At 45.9% G+C, this 27,896-nt stretch overlaps 1 protein-coding gene across 1 annotated transcript in view; it reads left to right on the top strand.

The window, feature by feature from the left end:
* The window catches only part of LOC124615662 (protein madd-4), a 514,315-nt gene that overhangs the window by 153,937 nt on the left and 332,482 nt on the right, over positions 1 to 27,896 (top strand). The window contains exons 7-8 of the mRNA XM_047143690.1: positions 10,009 to 10,149; positions 27,094 to 27,253. Of these exons, the coding sequence (XP_046999646.1) occupies positions 10,009 to 10,149; positions 27,094 to 27,253 (301 nt within the window). The remainder of the gene's footprint in view (positions 1 to 10,008; positions 10,150 to 27,093; positions 27,254 to 27,896) is intronic.

Here is a 27,896-nt window from a genome sequence, read left to right as displayed (position 1 = left end):
ATGGTTTTTGCCAACACAGGTCTAAGAATGTAGAACGAAGAAAATAAGCTGACGACAGAGATCCGTCAGAAGAGATGTTCTTGTGAACGACTAAGTGGTAATCTGAGTTATAAACTGAGTCTGAGTTGAAGTCTGACCAGTAAACTAGATTGTGTCCAGAGTACACGGGCCGTTCTCCACAATGAAAGATGAAAGTAGCTTAACTGGAAGAACCCGTTGCAGTCAAATCTTCGAAGGAAGCACTCGAGAGTTCAAGACATCTAACGATAACTTTTGAGGGGTGCACATGGGGCCGGCCGCGGTGGTCTAGCGGTTCTGGCGCTGCAGTCCGGAACCGCGGGACTGCTACGGTCGCAGGTTCGAATCCTGCCTCGGGTATGGGTGTGTGTGATGTCCTTAGGTTAGTTAGGTTTAAGTAGTTCTAAGTTCTAGGGGACTTATGACCTAAGATGTTGAGTCCCATAGTGCTCAGAGCCATTTGAACCATTTTTTTTTTTTTTTTTGGGTGCACATGGGGCCCGAAGATGGGATACTGAATTGCCGAAACCGGTAGCGGAAATAAAATAAAACAGTTCTCAATTTGCACTGATTTTTGGCGAATTTCTTTGTTAAATATTTGACGAGGCGCTGTCCCATGTCCATAGTGGATCAACAGAGACATCCCAAAGGTGTTCCATTGGACAGGCCAGTCCTCTTCAGGTGCGTTATTTTCCACGGAGCATTGCCTCACAGGCTCTGCTTTAAGACAGGGGGCGTCGTCATGCTGACACAATCAATCATCGTTTTGGGATTGTTGTTCTACTGAACCGGGTACGCATTGGTGTAAAATGTTTTCATATTCCCCTCATTTAGCGTTTTCTTAAGTGCAAAAGCAGAACAACACCGTAACGACGAATACAGTGCCGTACCGTAACACCACCTCCTTCAACTTCACTGTTGGCACTGCACTTGACGGCAGGTAGTGGTCTCCAGCCAGAACCCTTCCATAGCACTGCCATAAGGTATTACTCGTTTACAGTCATCCACTGCCCAGTAGAGCAGCTCTGAATACCATCTCAAGCGGCGCTTTGCACTGTCCACAGAAACGTATGCTTAATGCGGAGCTGCTGTATCGTCGTACTCGCTACGCACTATCGCCGTGCTATCTGGACTGCTGTTAGTACTTCGAAACTCACAAGCGACTCCTTCCGCTGATTTCATGCTATTTTTTACAACGACTACCGCAAAATCGGACGCTGCCTGTTCGTCAGGACATGAGCTCTTCCTGGACTTGCTTTAACTGTGGTTGTTCCTGGGAGTTTCCAGTTCACAGCCAAATCACCAGCAGTCGAACTAAGAAGTTTAGAAGGGATGAACTGTCGATGACGGATTTTTACTAATGTGACATCCAACGACTAGTCCACTTCCGAAATCACTGGACCCTTGTGACCGTCCCATTCTGCTGCTACTGAAGGCAGAATACTCCTTCCTTCTTTCACACCCCCGTCTGCAAGTCTTTTAACATCCAGTGTCAATACCACAATCTTCTATAGGGCGGGTATGACATGTTGACGAAGCATATCGCAGTAACGCTGGCCAGTCGGAATGTACGTCTTTGGTCCTTGAGCGCCAACCTGTTCAAGAAAGAATGGGCCAATGATGAACGTATGCGTGAAGCCAGACCATACGATGACACGTTCACCGTGCATAGGAACTTCGTGCACATTGACTGTAGGTGAAGATCTCCACACTCGACAATTTTGTGTGCTTACTTCACCCGTCAGAGAAAAATGGTCTGACGAAGTCAAAAGGTCGTTGGGCGTCCTGTGGCGCAAGCTGCTATATGATATGGGTCCTGTACGGATACCATTTGAGAATGGTTCGAAGCATCTTGCGTACAGTGGACCACGGGATGTCCAACTGTCGTGACAGAGCACGCGCACTGCCTAACGATCAAGAATTGCGTGCAGAGTTGTCTGGCATAGCAACAGCGATGTCATCAGCCACCTGTGGTGCACCCGGTCTTCGGCATCTTCCCGGAGCGACGCCCAGTTCTCCAGTTTATTCGAACTTCTACATCACGCTCCGCACAGTGGGTGGAGGAAGAGGCGCCGTCCGTAATCTTTCAGCCGGCGATATTCTCGAAGTGCAGTTGCAGCATTACTGTTGATTTGATAATAGAGCTTCACCAATAATGCCCTGCTCCTTTTCTCCAAGCTCATGTTGACTGGTCAAAAAGTGCATGGCGACTGGTCAGGTGTGTCAGACTATGCATCACTAATACTGATCACGGCACCTGGTGGCCATAGTTGGAATTGGACGGTGGCTCTGCGACGCATGGAAATCATACACCCCGTACTCTGGACATTAATGCTGTCCAGTCTGATACACGTGCGGTAATTAGTTTCCGTGTTGTAACGTGTTAAATAGGGAAAGTTTGATTACAGGATGAAAAGTGTTTAAACCGACAAACTCCGGGAGGTTGTAGGAGACATCAAAACAAATGTTTTTCCCTAATGTCACAACACTGTTGGAACACGTGAGGCAATACTAACCTTACGACTTATCTGAGAAGAAAGATTAAGAAAAGGCAAGCCTACGTTTCTAGCATTTGTAGACGAAGAGAAAGCTTTTGACAATGTTAACTGGAATACTCTCTTTCAAATTCTGAAGGTGGCAGGGGTAAAATACAGGGAGCGAAAGGCTATTTACAATTTGTACAGAAACCAGATGGCAGTTATAAGAGTCGAGGGGCATGAAAGGGAAGCAGTGGTTGGGAAAGGAGTGAGACAGGGTTGTAGCCTCTTCCCGATGTTATTCAATCTGTATATTCAGCAAACAGTAAAGGAAACAAAAGAAAAATTCGGAGTAGGTATTAAAATTCATGGAGAAGAAGTAAAAACTTTGAGGTCCGCCGACGACATTGTAATTCTGTCAGAGACAGCAAAGGACTTGGAAGAGCAGTTGAACGGAATGGACAGTGTCTTGAAAGGAGGATATAAGATGAACATCAACAATAGCAAAACGAGGATAATGGAATGTAGTCAAATTAAATCGGGTGATGCTGAGGGAATTAGATTAGGAAATGAGACACTTAAAGTAGTAAGGGAGTATTGCTATTTAGGGAGTAAAATAACTGATGATGGTCGAAGTAGAGACGATATAAAATGTAGACTGGCAGTGGCAAGGAAATCGTTTCTGAAGAAGAGAAATTTGTTAACATCGAGTATAGATTTAAGCGTCAGGAAGTCGTTTCTGAAAGTATTTGTATGGAGTGTAGCCATGTATGGAAGTGAAACATGGACGATAACTAGTTTGGACAAGAAGAGAATAGAAGCTTTCGAAATGTGGTGCTACAGAAGATTGCTGAAGATAAGGTGGGTAGATCACGTAACTAATGAGGAGGTATTGAATAGGATTGGGGAGAAGAGAAGTTTGTGGCACAACTTGACTAGAAGAAGGGATCGGTTGGTAGGACATGTTTTGAGGCATCAAGGAATCACAAATTTAGCATTGGAGGGCAGCGTGGAGGGTAAAAATCGTAGAGGGAGACCAAGAGATGAATACACTAAGCAGATTCAGAAGGATGTAGGTTGCAGTAGGTACTGGGAGATGAAGAAGCTTGCACAGGATAGAGTAGCATGGAGAGCTGCATCAAACCAGTCTCAGGACTGAAGACCACAACAACAACAACAATGTCATTTTTTCCTATGAGGATTATTTAAACCGGTGGAGGCCGTATTACGCTCTTCAGTTGTTAGAGGGCATATTACGCTCTTCAGTTGTAGGCAACTGCTGTCCACCAGTGTAGTAGTGCACTGTCTCTGTTTGCTAATGGAGCGATACACCTGGAGTGAGTACACTGATATGGCTGGTGCGTACTGCGTAGCGCACCACAACATACGAGCTGCACAGAGGGTTTATCAACAACAATATCCTAATCGCCGTATCCCGCATCATACGACCTTTGCTGCTGTGTACCAACGTCTCCGAGAAACCGGGTCATTTAGCAGATTACCTGGACAGGGACGCTGTCGCACGGTAAGAACGCAGCAATTTGAGGAAGCTGTCTTGCATCATATGGAGCGGGATCCTTCAGTCAGCACTCGTGCAATTGCACGTAACGTGGGGACGAATCAGACGAATGTAAGATCAGTCCTTCGAGAGCAATTGTTACGTCCGTTTCACTTACAGCGTGACCACAACCTGGAACCAGTTGATTATCCACCCAGAGCACAGTTTTCGCAGTGGTACCTAGAACAGTGTGAAATGCATCCTACATTTCCATCCTCTGGGTTGTTTACAGATGAAGCAACGTTTGGGTGTGATGGAGTCATCAACATGCACAATTCGCCTGTTTGGAGTGAGGATAACCCACATGCCACAGTTACTAGCGCTCATCAAGTGCGGTTTTTCGTTAATGTGTGGGTCGGTGTTGTTGGGACTGTCTAATTGGGCCGTATCTGCTACCTAGGCCATTAAACGGCAGGCACTATTACAATTTTCTCGCCAGAGCATTGTCAGAATTTCTGGAAGACGTCCCGCTCCCTACAAGACAACGCATGTGGTTCCAACATGACGGGGCACCAGCACATTTCAGTCGTCGTGTGCGTCGATTTCTGGACCGACGGTTCCCAGAAACGTGGATTGGCAGAGGTGGTCCTGTACCATGGCCTGCTCGATCCCCAGATATGTCCCCTCTAGACTTTTTTGTGTGGGGAGAAATGCGTATCCTTGTTTACACAACTCCTGTTGCATCGGAAGAGGATCTGGTTGCCCGGATACTAGCAGCAGCAGGAACAATTCAGGATATTCCTGGGATTTTTGCCCGTGTCAGACAGAACATGATCCGACGGTGTAACCTTTGCTTACGTGTCAATGGAGGCATTTTTGAAAATCTACTGAAATTGAAATAGGGTTGTGTTAATGTGTTGTCTCCTGGTTATAAAAAAATGGAAGAGTGTTTGTTGGTTTGATTAATTTGCCGCCAGAGAAATCTTCCCCTACTGGTTTAAATACTCCTCATAGGAAAAAATGACATTAGGAAAAAGTATTTGTTTTGATGTCCCCTACAACCTCCCAGAGTTTGTCGGTTTAAATACTTTTCACCCTGTATAACCACACGGTACATTGAAAATAAGTAAATTGAAAGTATTCCGGTACAAGTGAAAAGTAAATTGAAAGTATTCCGGTACAAGTGAAAATACAATTTAGTCTGTCTATGCAAGAAAAACGTCTGTACCTATCTACGCATAAAGTATGAATTGAACACTACAAAAACACAGTTTCAACACTGGAAAATATTCTCCATAAATGAGTAATGTTAAGGTTCAATACCTTTCACCTTTACACCAGCATAAACTGAGAATTAATTATTTTACCTTAAGCGTTGAGCCAAGCCGTTGTCGATACTGGACGTTATACTTACATCAGTTCTACATGTTTCGGAAAAATATATTTGTGATAGTCAGATCTCAGCACTCCTGTAATGGCGGACAACAAGGAGACCAGCGATGTTACGTTCGTCCCCGCAGCAGCGTGTGCTAAAAATGCTGAAAACTCACGCATGTGGCCAATGGGAATTACATTTCTATAAATGAAAACACAGAACCACATTTACCGCTAAGTTTTGACTTCGGAAAAATGAAATTTTACAGAATAACAGACTTGAATACAGCAATTCGCAGATGAGTAGCAAGCGAACAAATCGACCACCCAGTGGCAAGAGAGAGCAGAACGAACAGAACAGAGGGCCATAACCTTATCGCATGATTATACACTCCTGGAAATGGAAAAAAGAACACATTGACACTGGTGTGTCAGACCCACCACACTTGCTCCGGACACTGCGAGAGGGCTGTACAAGCAATGATCACACGCACGGCACAGCGGACACACCAGGAACCGCGGTGTTGGCCGTCGAATGGCGCTAGCTGCCCAGCATTTGTGCACCGCCGCCGTCAGTGTCAGCCAGTTTGCCGTGGCATACGGAGCTCCATCGCAGTCTTTAACACTGGTAGCATGCCGCGACAGCGTGGACGTGAACCGTATGTGCAGTTGACGGACTTTGAGCGAGGGCGTATAGTGGGCACGCGGGAGGCCGGGTGGACGTACCGCCGAATTGCTCAACACGTGGGGCGTGAGGTCTCCACAGTACATCGATGTTGTCGCCAGTGGTCGGCGGAAGGTGCACGTGCCCGTCGACCTGGGACCGGACCGCAGCGACGCACGGATGCACGCCAAGACCATAGGATCCTACGCAGTGCCGTAGGGGACCGCACCGCCACTTCCCAGCAAATTAGGGACACTGTTGCTCCTGGGGTATCGGCGAGGACCATTCGCAACCGTCTCCATGAAGCTGGGCTACGGTCCCGCACACCGTTAGGCCGTCTTCCGCTCACGCCCCAACATCGTGCAGCCCGCCTCCAGTTGTGTCGCGACAGGCGTGAATGGAGGGACGAATGGAGACGTGTCGTCTTCAGCGATGAGAGTCGCTTCTGCCTTGGTGCCAATGATGGTCGTATGCGTGTTTGGCGCCGTGCAGGTGAGCGCCACAATCAGGACTGCATACGACCGAGGCACACAGGGCCAACACCCGGCATCATGGTGTGGGGAGCGATCTCCTACACTGGCCGTACACCACTGGTGATCGTCGAGGGGACACTGAATAGTGCACGGTACATCCAAACCGGCATCGAACCCATCGTTCTACCATTCCTAGACCGGCAAGGGAACTTGCTGTTCCAACAGGACAATGCACGTCCGCATGTATCCCGTGCCACCCAACGTGCTCTAGAAGGTGTAAGTCAACTACCCTGGCCAGCAAGATCTCCGGATCTGTCCCCCATTGAGCATGTTTGGGACTGGATGAAGCGTCGTCTCACGCGGTCTGCACGTCCAGCACGAACGCTGGTCCAACTGAGGCGCCAGGTGGAAATGGCATGGCAAGCCGTTCCACAGGACTACATCCAGCATCTCTACGATCGTCTCCATGGGAGAATAGCAGCCTGCATTGCTGCGAAAGGTGGATATACACTGTACTAGTGCCGACATTGTGCATGCTCTGTTGCCTGTGTCTATGTGCCTGTGGTTCTGTCAGTGTGATCATGTGATGTATCTGACCCCAGGAATGTGTCAATAAAGTTTCCCCTTCCTGGGACAATGAATTCACGGTGTTCTTATTTCAATTTCCAGGAGTGTATATATATATTAAATGATAGCAGCCAACGATTACATGTTGGCTTCTTCCATACACATTCTTGTCATAGTCTTTAGCAATCATAAACGTAATATTTACTACACTGAAGAGCCAAAAAACTGGTAGACATGCGTAATATCGGGTAGGGCCCCCGCGAGCACGCAGAAATGCCGCAACACGACGTGGCATGGACTCGACTGTCTGAAGTAGTGCTATGAGAATTGACACCATGAATCCTGCATGGCTGTCCGTATGAGTACGAGTGGTGTGGGGATCTCTTCTGAACAGCACGTTGCAAGGCATTCCAGATATGCTCTATCATGTACATGTCTGGGGGGTTTGGTGGGCAGCGGACGTGTTTAAACTCAGAAGAATGTTCCTGCAGCCACTCCGTAGCAATTCTGCCCGTTTGGGGTGTCGCATTGCCCTGCTGGAATTGCCCAAGTCCGTCGGAATGCACAATGGACATGAACGGATGCAGGTGATCAGATAGGATTCTTATGTATGAGTCACCTATCAGAGTCGTATCTAAACTTATGGTGGGTCCCATATCACTCCAACTGAACACGCCCTACATCATTACAGAGTCTCCACCAGCTTGAACAGTCCGCTGCTGATACGCAGTGTCCATTGATTCACGAGGTTGTCTCCGCTCGATACAATTTGAAACGAGACTCTACCGACCAGGCAGCATGTTTCCAGTCATCAACAGTCCAATGTCGGTGTTGACGAGGCCAGGCGAGACGTAAAGCTTTGTGTCGTGCAGGCGTCAACGGTACACGAGTGGGCCTTCGACTCCGAAAGCCCATATCGATGATATTTCATTGAATGGTTCGCACGCTGACGCTTCTTTACGGCCCAGCACTGAAATCTGCAGCAATCTGGGGAAGTGTTGCACTTCTGTCACGTCGAACGATTCTATTCCGTCGTCGTTGGTCCCGTTCTTGCAGGGTCTTTTCCCGGCAGCAAGATATCGGAGATTTGATGTTTTACCGGATTCCTGATATTCACGGTCCACTGGTGAAATGGTCGTACGGGAAAATCCCCACTTCATCGCTACCTCGGAGATGTTGTGTCCCATCCCTCTTGCGCCAACTATAACACCACTTAAATCTTGACAACCTGCCATTATGGCAGCAGTAACCGATCTAAAAACTGCGCCAGACACTTGTTGTCTCATATAGGCGTTGCCGAACTCAGCGCCGTATTCTGGCTGTTTAGATATCTCCGAATACGGTGTCTATACAAGTTTCTTTGGCGCTTTAGTGTAAATGTACACTGCTGGCCACCGTAAATGCAACACCCTGAAGGAAGCATCCGAATCAAGCGAAATTTACACCATGGGTTTGCAGCGATGAGACATGCAACTGATTAGAATTTCAGCGCAGACGCACATCACGCGCGCCTGTGGCGCCACCTCATAGCGCCATTTAAGGCTTGGCGATTTCGACGAGTGTACGTTCGGCACGTGTGTTTACCTTGTGGTTGTTTCACAAGACGATCAGTTATGCCTCGTAGACAACAGCGAACATCGTTTGATCAAGTATCCGAGTTCTACAGAGGAAGGATAGTGGCTTACCGAGATTGTGGATTGTCATACAGAGAAATCGCTAGTCGTGTTGGACGAAACCAAACAACTGTAATGCGGATATGTGACCGTTGGATGCAGGAGGGTACGACGGACCGACGTGGTCGATCGCATTCACCTCGGTGCAACATTGCACGTGCTGATAGGCAAATTGTGCGCATGGCAGTGACGGATCGCTCAGTGACATCCCGAACCATAGCACAGCACATTGCGTCTGTAACGCATCATCCAGTGTCTGCGCGTACCATTCGACGCCGTTTACAGCAGAGTGGTCTGTCCGCAAGACGTCCATTGCTTCGTCTACCACTGACGCAGAACCACAGACGTCTCCGTCGCCAATGGTGTGATGACAGACGGATGTGGACGGCAGAATGGAATGACGTTGTCTTTACTGACGAGGCACGCTTCTGTCTGCAGCACCACGATGGTCGGATTCGAGTGTGGAGACACCGTGGAGAGAGGATGCTGGACAGCTGCATTATGCATCGCCACACTGGTCTTGCACCGGGTACGATGGTATGGGGCGGTATTGGATATTACTCTCGCACGCCTCTAGTACGCATTGCCGGTACTTTAAATAGCCGGCGCTACGTATCCGAGGTGCTGGAGCCAGTTGTCCTTCCTTACCTTCAGGGCTCGGCTACAGCCATATTTCAACAGGATATCGCGCGACCACACGTGGTACGCATTGTCCAAAGGTTCTTCGTCAATAACCAGATTTAATTGCTTCCCTGGCCGGCTCGCTCTCCGGATCTTTCGCCGATAGAAAACATGTGGTCCATAGTTGCTCGAGTGACCCAGATTACATCCCCAGCTGCCACACCAGATAATCTTTGGCAACGTGTGGAAGCTGCTTGGGCTGCTGTACCCCAGGAACACATCCAACGTCTCTTTGACTCAATGCCGAGACGTGTGGCAGCGGTGATCTCCAACAATGGCGGCTACTCTGGCTACTGATTCTGGCAGGAACCACATGTCACAGACGTCTGTAAACGTAATCATTTGATACTTGGTCAACATGTTACCTACAAAATAAATTTTGTTGTGCTACCTCTTGTCTTTCTTGGTGTTGAATTTACGGTGGCCAGCAGTGTACATAATTACAGATTTCATCACTGTTTTTAGTATCAGAATAGTATTTCGCTTTTAGCAAAAATCCTCATAGCTTGTGTATTTTGTATTTAGTTGTCATAAGTACCCACGAGTACGCTAAGCGCTGTGTTTGTCCGGCCATTTCCCGCAGGTTCCTGAGTTGGAGTGCCGCGGCCCGTCGCCACACCAAGAGGAGAGCTGCAAGGCCGCCGACTGCCCCACCTGGAGGGCCACGCCCTGGTCTCCCGTGAGTGCCGCCCCCTTTTACTGCTGCCGCCTGCCCAGCGCATTAGTCAGCATTAGCCGTTTGTTCATCTGCCTACACTACCGCTCAATGACTTCAACAAACCTAACAACTGACATCCAGTTCCCTGTAGAAACCGTGTAAAACCATGACTAAGTACAGTGTCACGCCCCCTCTCCGCCGCGTGCTGGTGTTGTCGACGCCGTGGAGCTGTTACTGCTACAGCTCGGTCGGTGGAGCCGAGACGCGATGCGCGATGATGGATGTCTCTGTCGGTTAACGAGAGACGCCGGCCGGAGTGGCCGAGCGGTTCTAGGCGCTACAGTCTGGAACCGCGCGACCGCTACGGTCGCAGGTTCGAATCCTGCCTCGGGCATGGATGTGTGTGATGTCCTTAGGTCAGTTAGGTTTAAGGGGGGTAGGACATCAAACGGGCCGACTTGGAGCAGGAGAGGCACCACGGGACATTTTATTTTCTACTGTCTATACTTTTACAAATAAATTCATAAAACTTTGTCAGCATGACCAGGAAGGATTCAGAATTCACACTCACAGTAGTGGAAGTGCAAAAACATAACAAAACAAATTTTTTTTAGATATGAAATTTCATAATTTTTTCACTTACTGTTCGCTGCATTTGTTGCTATAGGCACATTTTTCTTCACAAGTAAGAGACATTCTTTGATGAATTTTGCACAGCATACAAACCATACTTGCAGGTGTATAAAGCTCTAGAATTTTCCAAATCTATTAAAAACTGTGGTAAAAATTGAGATAATTAACTACAAAATTTGATTTTTTTTCTAAACATAAAGTTTAAAACGTAGCAGCTCACTCATTTTTTCATAAATTAAATAGATTCTAGAGTTTCAGACACCTGTAAGTATGGTTTGTATGCTGTGCAAAATACATCGAACAGTCTCTCTTACTTATGAAGGTAAGTGTACCTATAGCAACAAATGCAGCCAACAGTGAGTGAAAAAATGATGAAATTTCACATGTAAAAAAATTATTTTGTTATGTTTTTGAACTTCCGCTGCTACGAGTTTGAATCCTGAATCCTTCTTGGTCATGCTGACAAAGTTTTATGAATTCACTTGTAAAAGTATAGACAGTGGAAATTAAAATGTCCTGTGGTGCCTCTCCTGCTCCAAGTCGGTCCGTTTGACGTCCTACCCCCCCTTAAGTAGTTCTAAGTTCTAGGGGACTTGATGACCTCAGAAATTAAGTCCCATACTGCTCAGAGCCATTTTTTAACGAGAGACAAGATCTGAAAAAGCTCTTAAGAAATCGTTTCTCGCGTAATGATTTAAGTTTGACTGCGAGTCCGCACAGTTTCCTTATTAACGCGAACTGCGCACTCTGATTGTCTCATATGGTTTGAAGTTGAATTATTATGGGCCCGGTTAACACTTTAGTGCAGTAATTGATGGATCTTGCCTCATGCGCATCGTCCACATCACCAAAAGCGAGGAAAAAGTTCAATTGCAGATCGCATTGGTCGTTGTTTTTTCGTTGCTAACAGGGGAACCTCCACATCGCACCCCCCTCAGATTTAGTTATAAGTTGGCACAGTGGATAGGCCTTGAAAAACTGAACACAGATCAATCGAGAAAACAGGAAGAAGTTGTGTGGAACTATGAAAAAAATTAGCAAAATATACACTGGGTAGTCCATGTGCAGCATATGCAACATCGAGGATGGTGTGAGCTCAAGAGCGCCGTGGTCCCGTGGTTAGCGTGAGCAGCCGCGTAACGAGAGGACCTCGGTTCATGTCTTCCCTCGAGTGAAAAGTTTACTTTCTTTATTTTCGCAAAGTTATGATCTGTCCGTTCGTTCATTGACGTCTCTGTTCACTGTAATAAGTTTAGTGTCGGTGTTTTGCGACCGCACCGCAAAACCGTACGATTAGTTCCAATGGGAACCGAAAACATTTGATCGGAAGGTCATAGGTCAACCGATTCCTCTATAGGAAAACACGTCTAATATATTCTATAAGACACTGCTAACGGCATGTGCGTCACATGACAGGAATATGTTGTTGACCTAACTTGGCGAATGGGTAAAAAGATTCTTCTACCTTGCCCGATTTAGATTTTCTTGTGGATGTGATAATCACTCCCAAAAAAGTGATGAAAACATAAGAGTTTGTGACATAAACTGCAATAAATGAATGCAACAGTTTTACAGTCGCACAGTTTTCCCTGTGCACTGTCAAAACATATGTTTTTAACGTTTTCAAATTTTTCCGTGTGTAGACCGTCAAATCCTGCACATGTCCAAGCAAATCTGAACATGTCCTGGAATTTTGGAGAGCGAAGTTGATTATATAAAATAATTAAACTTTTCACTCGAGGGAAGACTTGAACGAAGGACCTCTTGTTCTGCAGCTGCTCACGCTAACCACTTTTTTTTTCCCCATTTTGTTCGTTATTGATCGTTGTGTTTGGTCGTTGCGGACGTCGTAACACACCCGTTGAAGTTCGTTGTTCATCGATTAGCTCAGTTTTTTTTTATTACAGAGGGCTGCTAACCCTCTAACCGAACACGCTGAGCTACCGTGCTCACGTTAGCCTTGATGTTGCCTATGATGCACGTGGACTACTCAGTTTGTATATTTTGCTTATTTTTTTCATAGTTCCACACAACTTCTTCCTGTTTTCTCGATTGATCTGTGTTCAGTTTTTCAAGGCCTATCTACTGTGCTAACTTATAACAAATTCTGAGGGGGGTGCGATGGGGAGGTTCCCTTGTAAGTAAAATTGTTCGCTCTATATGACGCGAGACGCACAGATACTCTTTAACAATGTATTAATTATCTTGCATCGTAATATTATGTATTTCCAAACCTTCCTTGTCACAACCAACATTCCACGAATTTACTTCGAAGTTAGTCACTGTTCATTAACTTTTGATGAGCAATTACCAAATATTCATAGAATGATGGAGGTGACACGTTGAATTTCTACTTTTGATGAACAATTTTATTGTTCCTTTTCGACAAATACTTTATAAACATCACGCCACACGCACACACGGTTAATTAGCATTGGCAGTTCTGTTAGTTTCAACTATCGGGACAATTACGACCGCTTTAACCCTCGGCGTAATTGTACCTTCTTCATGTATTCATGTCAATGTCTCCTACTTGAGACTAAATGTATATTACAGTCTTTTGAAACTTTGTCCATTCCTTTCTATAAGTTCACTTATATGAATGTTGAGTCCAATATTGCCTACTTCCGTGAATAAAGTGCAACAACTCGGTATACACAGTCAACATACTATCTCGGTTCAAGCCTCTAATCTGAATATCAATTCACAAAATCCGTACGTCTACGTCACGCAACAACGACTCTTGAAATTGAAACAATCTCGTCGCGCTCCGTTCGCTCAACTATGGCAAGAGCTGCTTTCGTATGACTTGATGGCACGATAGCGACTTACTTTTTCCGTGAATGAGTATCGTAGACGCATTGAATTTCTTCGTTGCGTTTACAACTCTCTTCCACATAAAAGTTATTTCTGACCGACATTTCTTTGGACTTAACTTTCATGGTATTAATTTGCAATTATTACTTAGATGTTTGGCAAATAAGTAAAGATGACCTTTCTTTCTTCTTCCTTTCTACCAAAACTACCAAAACAAAATGCTTAATGTCGGTGTTTATCAAGACTTTCTGCTGTTCTGCTGTTATATCATCGGAAAAGTTGCCGTACCTGTCCGGATAACATTTCCCTACTTTACATCATGATGGTCTTTTTGGGGTTCATTAGGGTGTTCCAACAAGAATAGTTTTAAAATTTTGAACATGGCTATAAAGGGCTGCTGTGGAGCGTGTAACAGCGCTGTTAAATTGTTACAAACTTAGTCAGCTAGTGTCGTAATTCCGAAATGAGATTACGCGATAAGTCACACAAACCTGAACGATGTAAATTCAACTAAATACTTAGGGATTACAATTACAAATAACCTACATTGTAACGATCACATATATAGTGTTGTGGGCAAAGCAAACCAAAGACTGCGATTCACTGCCAGAACACTTAAAAGGTGCAACAGGTCTACTAAAGGGACTACTTACAGTATACTTCTCCGCCCTATTCTGGAGTATTGCTGTGCGGTGTGGGATCCGTATCAAGTGGGACTGATGGATGATATTGAAAAAGTTCAAAGAATGGTGGCTCGTTTTGTATTATCGCGAAATAGGGGAGATAGTGTCACAGACATAATACGTGAATTGGAGTGGCAATAATTAAAACAAAGGCGATTTTCGTTGCGACGGGATCGTCTCATGAAATTTCAATCACCAGTTTTCTCCTCCGATTGCAAAAACATTCTGTTGGTACCCGCCTACATAGGTAGAAATGATCATCACCATAAAAAAGCTACTAAAGTGACTGCTTACACCACGCTTGTCCGCCCTATTCTGGAATATCGCAGTGCGGTGTGGGATCCGCATCAGGTAGGACATCTAAAAAGGACAAAGAAGGGCAGCTCGTTTTGTATAATCGCGAAATAGGGGAGATAGTGCCATAGACATGGTAACGTGAATTAGAGTGGCAATCATTAACCACCAGTTTTCTTCTCCGTTTGCGAAAACGTTCTATAGGCACCCACCTTCTTAGGGAGAAATGTACTCATGATAAAATAAGAGAAATCGGGGCTCACACAGAAAAATGTAAGTGCTCATTTTTCCCGCGCGCCATTCGAGAGCGGAACGGTAGAGAGACAGCTTGAAGGTGGTTCATTAACGCCTCTGCCAGGCAATTTACTGTGCATAGAAGAGTAATCACGTAGATGTAGATGTAGTAAGACTGTCGCGCAATAAATATTTCGCGTGAAGCGCCGTTGCGACAGAGGCAAAGGTCAGTTGTGGAAACTAAGCCACTGAATATCAAAATTAACGTTATTAAGGAATACACCCGACTGACTACACAGCATAAGAGGGCACGTGTATTCGCGAGCGGGTGATTCAAAATGAGAACTAACACTGTAAGGGAAATGGATGATAAGTACAGTTACGTCGGTACACACTCAGTTGTATGCGAACGTACGATCGCCATAGAGGCGCGTGTGTTCTAAGTACTATTATTCACGTAGCCTGGGTAAAAATAATTGTGGTTAAAGTGCATTTATTCATTTGAGAAAGAAAATAATCGGACATTATAATTAAATGAAAAGAAAGATTGCAGTTTCTGAATGTCGCGGCAAATATGACGTATATATTGAAATTGACATTGGCGGCCACCAAAGGAAAGAGATGAACACGTTCACGTACCTCCATTGTTGAGCAGCGCCGTCGTGAAGATCGTCGCCTCCATCTAAATTCTCCATGCAAAATTAAAATAATAATAATAATAATCTTCCAGAGTTACAGGATCCATGGTATCGTAAATGAGAAAATCGTTTTGTTTCACAAGTTGCTTTCATTATTTGGCACAAATTCGCTTAAAATTACAGAGCACTTCGTTTACACGTCTTATCACCAGGACATGAGAACAACGAAAGGTAACTACACTCCTGGAAATGGAAAAAAGAACACATTGACACCGGTGTGTCAGACCCACCATACTTGCTCCGGACACTGCGAGAGGGCTGTACAAGCAATGATCACACGCACGGCACAGCGGACACACCAGGAACCGCGGTGTTGGCCGTCGAATGGCGCTAGCTGCGCAGCATTTGTGCACCGCCGCCGTCAGTGTCAGCCAGTTTGCCGTGGCATACGGAGCTCCATCGCAGTCTTTAACACTGGTAGCATGCCGCGACAGCGTGGACGTGAACCGTATGTGCAGTTGACGGACTTTGAGCGAGGGCGTATAGTGGGCATGCGGGAGGCCGGGTGGACGTACCGCCGAATTGCTCAACACGTGGGGCGTGAGGTCTCCACAGTACCTCGATGTTGTCGCCAGTGGTCGGCGGAAGGTGCACGTGCCCGTCGACCTGGGACCGGACCGCAGCGATGCACGGATGCACGCCAAGACCGTAGGATCCTACGCAGTGCCGTAGGGGACCGCACCCCCACTTCCCAGCAAATTAGGGACACTGTTGCTCCTGGGGTATCGGCGAGGACCATTCGCAACCGTCTCCATGAAGCTGGGCTACGGGCCCGCACACCGTTAGGCCGTCTTCCGCTCACGCCCCAACATCGTGCAGCCCGCCTCCATTGGTGTCGCGACAGCCGTGAATGGAGGGACGAATGGAGACGTGTCGTCTTCAGCGATGAGAGTCGCTTCTGCCTTGGTGCCAATGATGGTCGTATGCGTGTTTGGCGCCGTGTAGGTGAGCGCCACAATCAGGACTGCATACGACCGAGGCACACAGGGCCAACACCCGGCATCATGGTGTGGGGAGCGATCTCCTACACTGGCCGTACACCACTGGTGATCGTCGAGGGGACACTGAATAGTGCACGGTACATCCAAACCGTCATCGAACCCATCGTTCTACCATTCCTAGACCGGCAAGGGAACTTGCTGTTCCAACAGGACAATGCACGTCCGCATGTATCCCGTGCCACCCAACGTGCTCTAGAAGGTGTAAGTCAACTACCCTGGCCAGCAAGATGTCCGGATCTGTCCCCCATTGAGCATGTTTGGGACTGGATGAAGCGTCGTCTCACGCGGTCTGCACGTCCAGCACGAACGCTGGTCCAACTGAGGCGCCAGGTGGAAATGGCATGGCAAGCCGTTCTACAGGACTACATCCAGCATCTCTACGATCGTCTCCATGGGAGAATAGCAGCCTGCATTGCTGCGAAAGGTGGATATACACTGTACTAGTGCCGACATTGTGCATGCTCTGTTGCCTGTGTCTATGTGCCTGTGGTTCTGTCAGTGTGATCATGTGATGTATCTGACCCCAGGAATGTGTCAATAAAGTTTCCCCTTCCTGGGACAATGAATTCACGGTGTTCTTATTTCAATTTCCAGGAGTGTATTACCAAAACTAATAAACGAAGACCGTAAATCTTCTTTTGTCCGTCAGTGTTAAATACTTTTCAAATGAATCTTTGGTATGAGAGTCGAACAATTATCTATACATTTATCAATAAGAAAGAATTATTAAGTTTCTTTACAAGTGACGGTCTTGCAAAGAATGAAAAATGGGACAACCAGTTGGATAACACAGGTTTTTGGAATCCTTGACCTAGGTTTCGATAGCCACAAAATTATCCTCTTCAGAAGGATATTGCAACGCCTAGAAATTACACATGAGTTACAAAAGTTTCAAGTAAAACAGAAATAGCAAATAGGACAAAGTACTAAAAGCCAAGAGTACACACTTACGTCTTACGTATTGTGGTGAAAAGGTGCGTTAGAATAAAGCCCTTTGGTTCTTGTCAAGTAAAAGTTCACCTCAAAAACATTAAAATAACAAGACATGATAATATCATAGCATCAGTGTGAATTTTACGGATAACACCGGCTAACTGACTATCGTAATAGGCTCGTAAGTTGAGGTAATTCAGGTATAGAGGGCGCAGTTATGTCACCATAGGTATTGTGGAAATAAACATGAACAGTGGACTACATAAAATCAATTTACAAATAAAAAATTAAGCCTGATTATGGGCGAAAAATCATGCTGACTATCTTATGTCTGATATCTGAGTACAAGTTGTGCTCGATTATCGAGCACTGCAAGCCTACCTTTAACAGAGCAGTGCATTGAAGATTAGACTGATGTTATCGCATTATCATGACAAGTTATTTTATTTTTAGAAGTGAAATTTTACTTGATGAAAGCCAAACGGCTCTATTCTAACGTAGCTTTTCGCAACAGTATGCTAATTGAATTTATCCGCTTTTGCCATTTCTGTTTTACTTGGGCTTTTTGTCACCAATGTGTAATTCCTAATCGCTACAATCTCCTTCTCAAGAGGATAATATTATAATTATCGAAACCTGAGTCAAGGGTTCTAATAAACCTGTGTTACGCAGCTGATTTTTTCTGATTTTTCATCCTTTCCAAGAGAAAGGTATAGTACAACATCGGTAAGCATGCCAGGTTTATGTGTCTGTTTTCATCTGTATGCAGTATTACCCAGTAGAGTGTTGTGTACAAACAAAGTATAGTTACCTCAGCTGGTAAGTTTGTTTAACTGTGTGACGAATGAATGACTCTTCCATACTCCCCTGTTGCCCCCTGTGATGTTGTGATGTCCGCAGTGTACTTCAAGCATTGGTACGATACATACTGCATGGTTAGTGCAGTTCGGTTCCTTAGTGACAGCTGACAGTGCGCACATCGTTGTTACAGCCCCAAGAAGGGAGATATCCATAGACAGACGTACTGCAGTTGTAGCACTCAGACATTCAGGTTTATCTATGCCCCAAACTGCGAAACGATGTGGTGTGTCTGTGCAATACTCCCTTTACCGCCGAAGTCAACAGTTAGTAATCAGGACCAGCCACGACCAGGACGACGTCGTAGAAGAACCGGAAGTGATGTAAAATGCATTATAGCTAATAATAAGAGAAATATGTTCAAAACAACAGTACAAAGTCGCGGAGACTGATTGATGCCGGCTTGAAAGAACGTGTGGCAGCGAGTAAATCCCTTCTGCAGCCCAAAAATAAAAAGAGACTCGATTGGTGTGGGGAACACAGCAAGTGGACACATGACAAGTGGAAGAAAGTGTTATTCACAAATGAAAAAAAACTCGACATTTTTCGTACCAGATGGAGGACATTTGTTCGTCGATATGAAGGAGAAACGGTATTCCAGCACTGCATTCTGTCTACAGTTAACCACATTGGGGGTTTTATTACGTTGCGAGGTGTTTTTCAGGAGACAAGAGTTGGCGAATTCGTGAAAATAGAAAGATATATGGACAAGATGTACTACTATCACGTACTTTAGTATCGTAAGATACCATGTGAACTGCGCTTAATAGCGAAAGAGTTCACATTGTAACAGGATAATGATCAAAAACGTCGGTCGGCATCCTGTTAGAAATACATTGCACCAAAGGAAAAACAGAAGATACGGAAGCATATGATGTAGGTGTACCAAAGCACTGACTGTAATCTTATTGAAATGGTCTGGGATGAAGTGGATGGACTTACGCAGAAAGTTCGCATAACAAGCAAGGAACATCTGTGGAATGTCTTTAAGGATGTGTGAAATGAGGTAGACTCGCGGTACCTACAATAACACGTTGAACACACACCTCGAGTTTGTGAGGCAGTCACTAAATCTAAAGGAGGATACTTTGATGAAAGTAAAACATAATGTTTCTAATCAAAATATCCACGGGGGTACTGCCGGTCTACAGTGTCCAACGGGCACAATATTTCGGCGATCATACATGTCGCCATCATCAGGTGGTGATCACCTGATGATGGCGACATGTATGATCGCCGAAATATTGTGCCCGTTGGACACTGTAGACCGGCAGTACACCCGTGGATATTTTGATTATCAAATACGCCGGGAGAAACTCAAGAATCACATAATGTTTCTGTTTGTTTATATACGTTTAAGTGTATACCATTACATTTTTGGAGAAATAATGTTTTTTTGTGTTTATGTTTGAAATATAAGGTAACAGCCGTAGTTTATTGAAGATCATTTACAAAATGATATCAAACATTCCAGTTTTATGAAAAAGGAAACGCTTTTTTTTAATTTAACTAAATAATGCGTACAATAATACTATCCCCTCAAAAAATACGTTAATACTATTCATTTATATCACGTCAGTGGCCATTGCCCACATTATGCGCCAACACACACTACGCTACACTGCAATAGGTGCAGGAATCTTCTCTTTTCTACACATAACTGATTTTGCCTGGCAGTGGCTGTTAAATGAAAGCCCTAAGTATGCTAATCTCACTACATCTATTTAGCAGTTATTCTTTCACTATACGTGCAGGGTCACATCGGATTCTGATTAGATTATGAAAAATTTAATTCTGTTTGACACATCTGACAAAACAAAATAAACGCAACAGAAACACTAAAGTCCGGAACGACTGTCTCATTGTTCAGTCGTAGCTTCTATAGTCCCATACTTACACACGAGGTGGGGGAATACAGTCAACTTGTACGATGATCAGCATTGGAAAGCCTCTTTATACACAGGAACTATGATCTACTTGAGGATGGGTTTATCGCCATGCACAGGCTTTGGTCTAACAGATCAACAATGAGATACAAGAGGGGAAAATTGTGACTTACATTAACTATAAATATTCTAGAAAAATTCGTTCAATACGAAATGGTGGAACTGTTAGATAGGCGGGTCCAATATCTCTCCAGCAGAAGTGGCCGGTAACTAAATAGCACTGATGGCTGACCACGTGCCGTTCTGTACCACAGTGAGAACAGAGCGACTAGATGAGCAACACGACTGAGATACAACTGAATTAATGCTCCGCACATCTAACAAAATTTAATGAACTTAGATGGTACGAATCTAACAGCTACGAACATACAGTGTCTACACAAACGGATACAGGAACCTACAACATACTGTATGCGTGGTACTGAGCTTCATTCCAAATACGGAATTTCACAAGCAAGAAGTAATTTAAACATAGTCACTCCCTACGCCTGAAGGTGCTAATACCAACGGGTTTAAACGGGTCCTAACCCATAAGATATAAACCGACTTAGGATTACATCTCCACATTTCAGCAGGTCGTGCATACTCACCAGGACTTCAAAGCAGAGTGGCCTCTCAGTCCGTTGTTAGACCCCCTCCTGTGCAACCCTCGGCGTCTGCTCTCGATGGAAGGCGCAGCTAATTGACCAGTCTCCAACGCTCGCCGAAAGCGTGATGGGCTAAGCCCCAGGAGGGTCTGGGAAAGCACAAGCCTTCGCTGGGCTCAGTACTTCCAGAACAGAGAAGGCTTCGAGAATGTCCTCGAGCATTTTCGCGGCCAGCTACACGACCAATCAAACAACAAGATTTTAAAGACGGCGGGGAAGTTCGGCTATGATGTTGACAATTGGTCCGCTGAGTTTGAAAAGAAAGCCAAACGAATTCTTCCCAGCCTCTGAGCGAAGGAAAGAAAGAAAACCTTCACTGACTTGGAGCTGCTCCGCCATATTCCCATTTCAAGCAGGTTACTGCCCCACGAATTAGTATAAGGGAAGGCATGAGGCTGCTGATCACGAAAGACTGTATAAAAAAATAAAATAAAATGTCCAGGAGAATTCCTCTTCAAAGTATAGGCATCTAAACGAGAAAAGAAAAACCACACACACACACACACACACACACACACACACACACACACACAACCTTTAAGATACTTCCCCCATTCTGTTGACTTCTCTATGTTGTCTCCTTGACCCCTCGGAAAAATCTGATTCAGCTCCTCACCACAGTGAATGAGACGTGGAGATCAAAGAAATGGGAGCATTATCCTTCACAATCCAGGGCATATGATTTTACAGTAATAATTAAACTATGACAGTTTGGTATACAAAGACAGTTATTTATCATTAAGTACCAGTTAACTGAAGTTTTTTACTCATGTGGATGGTACAGATCAACGCCCAGCGTTAGATGGAAGGCATTGTCCAATGAGTCATTTGATGCAGAACCCTTGGGATTTGGCCATTGAGAAATCCATGATTTTTCTTTTTTACTTTTTTAGAGGTCCCGATTGCATAATCAGTTTATTCCATAACACTTTTGTGTGTTTGAGTGTTATGCTATTGCTCTTCACCCTGCTAGCAAGATATAAAGTAACAAACTTAAAAATGGTTCAAATGGCTCTGAGCACTATGGAACTTAACATCTGAGGTCATCAGTCCCCTAGAACTTAGAACTACTTAAACCTAACTAACCTAAGGACATCACACACATCCATCGCCGAGGCAGAATTCTAACCTGCGACCGCAGCGGTCGCGCGGTTCCATACTGAAGCGTCTAGAACCACTCGGCCACACCGGCCGGCGTAACAAACTTAAATGTCACTTATATACCTGCGCCACATTCATTCAGAAAACAGGTACTCGTAACGTTTACCCTCCACATACTTTCGTAAATGTATAAGTGATGCCGAAGCGTACTGCTAGACCAGGCTCCACGTCACTCTTCTGGTTTGTAGAGTGTCGTATCGCGACAAGAGATGTAATTTTCTGGAATACCATGGTTTTCACAAAGCTGTATTGTCACTTTACTAAACAACCAGTTTCGGTCATAAACGGACCATCCACAAGTATAATGTGACATCGCAATCTAGTGTGTGACAAACCATAACAACTAACGAGCGTAATGTCATAAACGAACACGTTAGTTCAACGCTATTTTTCTGCACAATTAGCTGCTCCAAAATACAGATAATATTCTCATCAGACGGTACTCACAGTTTTCGATGAGTTGTGCCGGAAGACTTTTTCCTGAGCCACACGGGGCTTCTGACTCGTGTAGGTTTTCATCTACGACGCGTAGTCGCAAATGTTTAGTTATCATCTCTGAAAAATAAAGTAGCGTAACTAATTTTTTGTTTGTTTGCAGATTCATGTCTGAAGTCCTCTCACACTAGCTAATCCCAGCACCAAAGTGCCTGAGCACAACAGAAGACGAAGCAAAGCAAAATATTGAACCCTATTCATAAAATCGAGAAACATTGCCATAAATGTTTTGGCAAACCCAACGTTACTTTTTCTATGGGATGATTAAAACTTTATGAATACTCCACGGACATATATACTCCGCAAGCCATTGTACAGCTCATAGCGAAAGGCAGATACCTAAACCTGTGCACTGTTTCATGAGGCACGCAGGCTAAACTGACAAGATTTCTCCCTGACCTTCCTCAAACCTATAAAGGCCGCTCATACAGCTTTTTGCCACTACATGTCGCCTCAAACACGAGTTTGCCATTCACGAGAACTACCACAGCTCACACTACACCTCTTCTATCCAAATCCTTACAACACTCATTTCTTTCCCTGACTGGTTCTTACACCACACCAATATCCGTTTGCTACTGAAATATCGTGAGTAATGAGTTTGTTAATATACTGCTATTGATTTGAATTTTACTGCAAAATAAAAGGAAAAGCAAAGTGCTTTATTCGATGGAAATCATTTCCGCAGTGACTGTTTAATGGTAAATCACTTCCAAATCCGAATATTGGTTCCTAAAGCATAGTACACCACTGGCCATTGAAATTGCTACACCAAGAAGAAATGCAGATAATAAACGGGTATTCATTGGACAAACATATTATACTAGAACTAACATGTTATTACATTTTCACGCAATTTGGGTGCATAGATCCTGAAAATTCAGTATCCAGAACAACCACCTCTGGCCGTAATAACGGCCTTCATACGCCTGGGCATTGAGCCAAACAGAGCTTGGGTAGCGTGTACAGGTACAGCTGCCCATATAGCTTCAACACGATACCACAGTTCACCAAGAGTAGTGATTGGCGTATTGTGACGAGCTAGTTGCTTAGCCATCATTGACCAGTCGTTTTCATTGGGTGGAGATCTGCAGAATGTGCTGGCCAGGTCAGCAGTCGAACATTTTCTGTATCCATAAATGCCCGTACAGGACCTGCAGCATGCGGTCGTGCATTATCCTGCTGAAATGTAGGGTTTCGCAGGGATCGAATGAAGGGTAGAGGCACGGCTCGTAACACATTTGAAACGTAACGTCTACTGTTCAAAGTGCCGTCAGTGCGAACAAGAGGCGACCGAGACGTGTAACCAATGGCACCCTATACCATCACGCCGGGTGATACGCCAGTACGGCGATGACGAATACACGCTTCCAATGTGCGTTCACCGCGATGGCGCCAAACACGGATGCGACCATCCTGATGCTGTAAACAGAACCTGGATTCATTCGAAACAATGACGTTGTGCCATTCGTGCACCCAGATTCGTCGTTAGGTACACCATCGCAGGCGCTCCTGTCTGTGATGCAGCGTCAAGGGTAACCGCAGCCGTGGTCTCCGAGCTGATAGTCCATGCTGCTGCAAACTTCGTCGAACTGTTCGTGCAGATGGTTGTTGTCTTGCAAACGTCCCCATCTGTTGACTCTGGGATCGAAACGTGGCTGCACGATCTGTTACAGCTATGCGGATAAGATGCCTGTCATCTCGACTGCTAGTGATACGAGGCCGTTGGGATCCAGCACGGCGTTCCGTATTACCCTCCTGAACCCACCGATTCCATATTCTGCTAACAGTCATTGGATCTGACCAATGCGAGCAGCAATGTCGCGATACGATAAACCGCAATCGCGATAGGCTACAATCCGACCTTTATCAAAGTCGGAAACGTGATGGTACACATTCCTCCTCTTTACACGAGGCATCACAACAGCATTTGTGTATGAGAAATCGGTTGGAAACTTTCCTCATGTCAGCCCATTGTGGGTGTCGCCACCGGCGCCAACCTTGTGTGAATGCTCTGAGAAGCTAATCATTTGCGTATCAGAGCATCTTCTTCCTGTCGGTTAAATTTCGCGTTTGTAGCACGTCATCGTCGTGGTGTAGCAATTTTAATGGCCAGTAGTGTAGTTTGTAGGCACAATGCTACAGGATTTCCTACGCCCTTTCCTTCCTCCATACTGATTTACACATAAATTTGTGTAGATGTACAGCTGAACGTGGAATCCGAACCAAGCTCGTCCTGACATTTTTCGCATTAACATGTCATTTTCAGAGGTGAAAGACGAAATACAGGGAGTCCCAAAGAAACACCGGCAATGCTTAGTATGTTGTGCGGGATGGCACACTGATCAGCTTTCAAGAAGGAACCCATATCCGTAAACGCATGGGCGTTGGTGGTCGTCCAAGTCCCAGACAGGTGTATGTTCCACATGGCGTCAACAAACCCAACGTGAGTACCACATCACGCAGTCTACATAACAGACGGACTTCGAACTGCGTACCTCCTACGCCAATGCAGAGCCTACAGCGGCGGCGCTGAGCCTCGCGCACTCTAGCCAATACGCTCGGTCGTCTTCGAAGTATGTAACACCCCACCCGTTGCTTGTCCGATTTTTGCGTTTGTTCGCCACTGACAAACTACTTAAAGAGAAATTGGGAGTGGAACTGTACGCAAAAATGGATAACGCTACATTTAAATGTGGCGGTGGTAGCGATGACGATTAATCACACCTTTTTTTAATTCCAAACATGAATGATCATGAACACTTAGTGTTCAATGATATCAAACACATACACAAAAATAAAATAACGCAAAAGGGTGAATTCAGGATCAACTACTGAAAGTAAAGGCTCTATTGAATCACAATAATTTTATTATAACCTTCAGATCAATGCTTATTTTTTTTCATAGTTCCACATAACTTCTTCCTGTTTTCTCGATTGATCTGTGTTCAGTTTTTCAAGGCCTATCCACTGTGCCAACTTATAACTAAATCTGAGGGGGGTGTGATGGGGAGGTTCCCTTGTGAGTAAAATATAATGAACAATTTACGAATTATCCTCCTGACTGGCATTGGCAGTGAACTGTGTTAAAATTGGTCCAAAACGCGATCTCTTATAACTTGGCTGACCGACTGACATCGACACAAAACGTAAAATACGAAGAACCACTACACCCCAAAGCACCGTGAAACCTCTGTGGAAATAGCAATTGCACGTGATCCAACTATTTAGCGTTACTCCTAACACAGGCCGATGCGGGAGCCATCTCACTGTAATGTTCCTGTTGCAGCGGCTGTCTGCGACGGCGACGGCGCGGCTGTGCGGTTGGCGTGTGGCGTCTCGGAAAGTACACTCCCACACTACTCGGACAACAGACCGCTGTCCATAAACTTCTCTATTTGCAACGATCTTCCGGCAGCAAAGACTTGGCGCGGCTAACGTCCACTCAGAACGGAAGACCAAGAGGGGAGACGACTTGGCTAACGTCCTCTCAGTACGAGAGCCCAGAACGGAAGACCCTTAACCGAGAGTCCAGCGAGATCGCTCTTCACCTTTGTTTTCTCACCTCAACTTTTACCGAGCGAATCACATCAGTAGAAGCTCTCAAAATACCCAGTTTGCCAGCGCCGACCAATGTATGGCCTGGGAATAGAACTCTTTTCCACCATTCTTTATATTTCTACAAAATTTCACAAGTAAACTCCGCCCTCGCCGGCTAGGAAGAACGACAGCTGTGGGCAATAACACGTTTACTGGAAGTTTCCTCCCAAGAGACCACTCGAGATTTTCCTGGCAAGATTCCCCGTCGTAGTGAACACAGATTCTTGCGTTGAAAGTTTTGTTATTCGGAACTCCTGGGCTGCCCCACTTGAGTTACTCGAAGGCGTAAAATTAGTGGGACATAGGCGAGAGCACGCACAGGAAAGCCCGTCCAGCTATCCACTGCTCTGGTTTGGTAAACACTTGAACACCTGCAGCCGCACGTCCTTCAGAGATTGGCGACCGCTGTGACCGCTCTAAACGGATTACAGAAATCCCCCAGTTCACCATTCATACCGTCAGGCTGTGGCCTTCGGCGGCTAGGCGGGGAAGTAGCCGAGCTCTGTCTCGCGTACTGCCTCTCCGCAAAATCTTATAATCACAAAATCGCGGAATTCTCGCGTGCCGATGCTTTTCCACATAGATTTCCTACATCGTAATTTAGAGTATTACTCCAACAAAACCTAAAGTGTCACTTTAAATGGACTATGTAAGGTGCAAGGCCGTTGCCACCTTACAAGTATTTCAGTCGCGCTGTGGACTCTAGCTATGAGGTCCTCCGCTGACGTTACAGATGTGCCATACACCTTATCCTTCATACTAGACCACAGAAAACATTCGAGAGGTGTGAGATCTGGCGATCGTGCTGGCCATGGAACTGGTGCACGTCTACTAATCCACCAAGCTGAGGTAATTCCGCTCATAGACATCAGTGGGTGCTGTAGCTCCATCGAGTTGCAGCCAGATCGGTCCTGCCCGTCTATTTGGCATATGGCCAATGATGTGTGTGTGTGTGTGCGTGTGTTGAGTGCAGAGCAGTGAGGCAGAGACGCGCGCCGCGGCTGTTGCAGTGTTCGGCGACGTGCGGTGCGGGCGTGCAGACGCGCGCCATAACGTGCGGCGACGCGGCGTCGCCGGCGCCCCCGGCGCTCTGCGACACGGCGACGCGCCCCGTCCAGAAGCAGGCCTGCCACTCCGGCGTCGTCTGCCCCGGGCCCGTCTACCGCACAGGTGAGTCTCTCCCTCTGTCTCTCTCGCTCCCTGTCCCTCTGTCTCTCTCTTTCTAAAACTCCCCAGAAGAATAATATACACTCCTGGAAATGGAAAAAAGAACACATTGACACCGGTGTGTCAGACCCACCATACTTGCTCCGGACACTGCGAGAGGGCTGTACAAGCAATGATCACACGCACGGCACAGCGGACACACCAGGAACCGCGGTGTTGGCCGTCGAATGGCGCTAGCTGCGCAGCATTTGTGCACCGCCGCCGTCAGTGTCAGCCAGTTTGCCGTGGCATACGGAGCTCCATCGCAGTCTTTAACACTGGTAGCATGCCGCGACAGCGTGGACGTGAACCGTATGTGCAGTTGACGGACTTTGAGCGAGGGCGTATAGTGGGCATGCGGGAGGCCGGGTGGACGTACCGCCGAATTGCTCAACACGTGGGGCGTGAGGTCTCCACAGTACATCGATGTTGTCGCCAGTGGTCGGCGGAAGGTGCACGTGCCCGTCGACCTGGGACCGGACCGCAGCGACGCACGGATGCACGCCAAGACCGCAGGATCCTACGCAGTGCCGTAGGGGACCGCACCGCCACTTCCCACCAAATTAGGGACACTGTTGCTCCTGGGGTATCGGCGAGGACCATTCAC

Source organism: Schistocerca americana, chromosome 5, assembly GCF_021461395.2.
Source record: "Schistocerca americana isolate TAMUIC-IGC-003095 chromosome 5, iqSchAmer2.1, whole genome shotgun sequence".
Lineage (NCBI taxonomy): Eukaryota > Metazoa > Arthropoda > Insecta > Orthoptera > Acrididae > Schistocerca > Schistocerca americana.
This window is presented reverse-complemented; position numbering and strand designations above follow the sequence as displayed.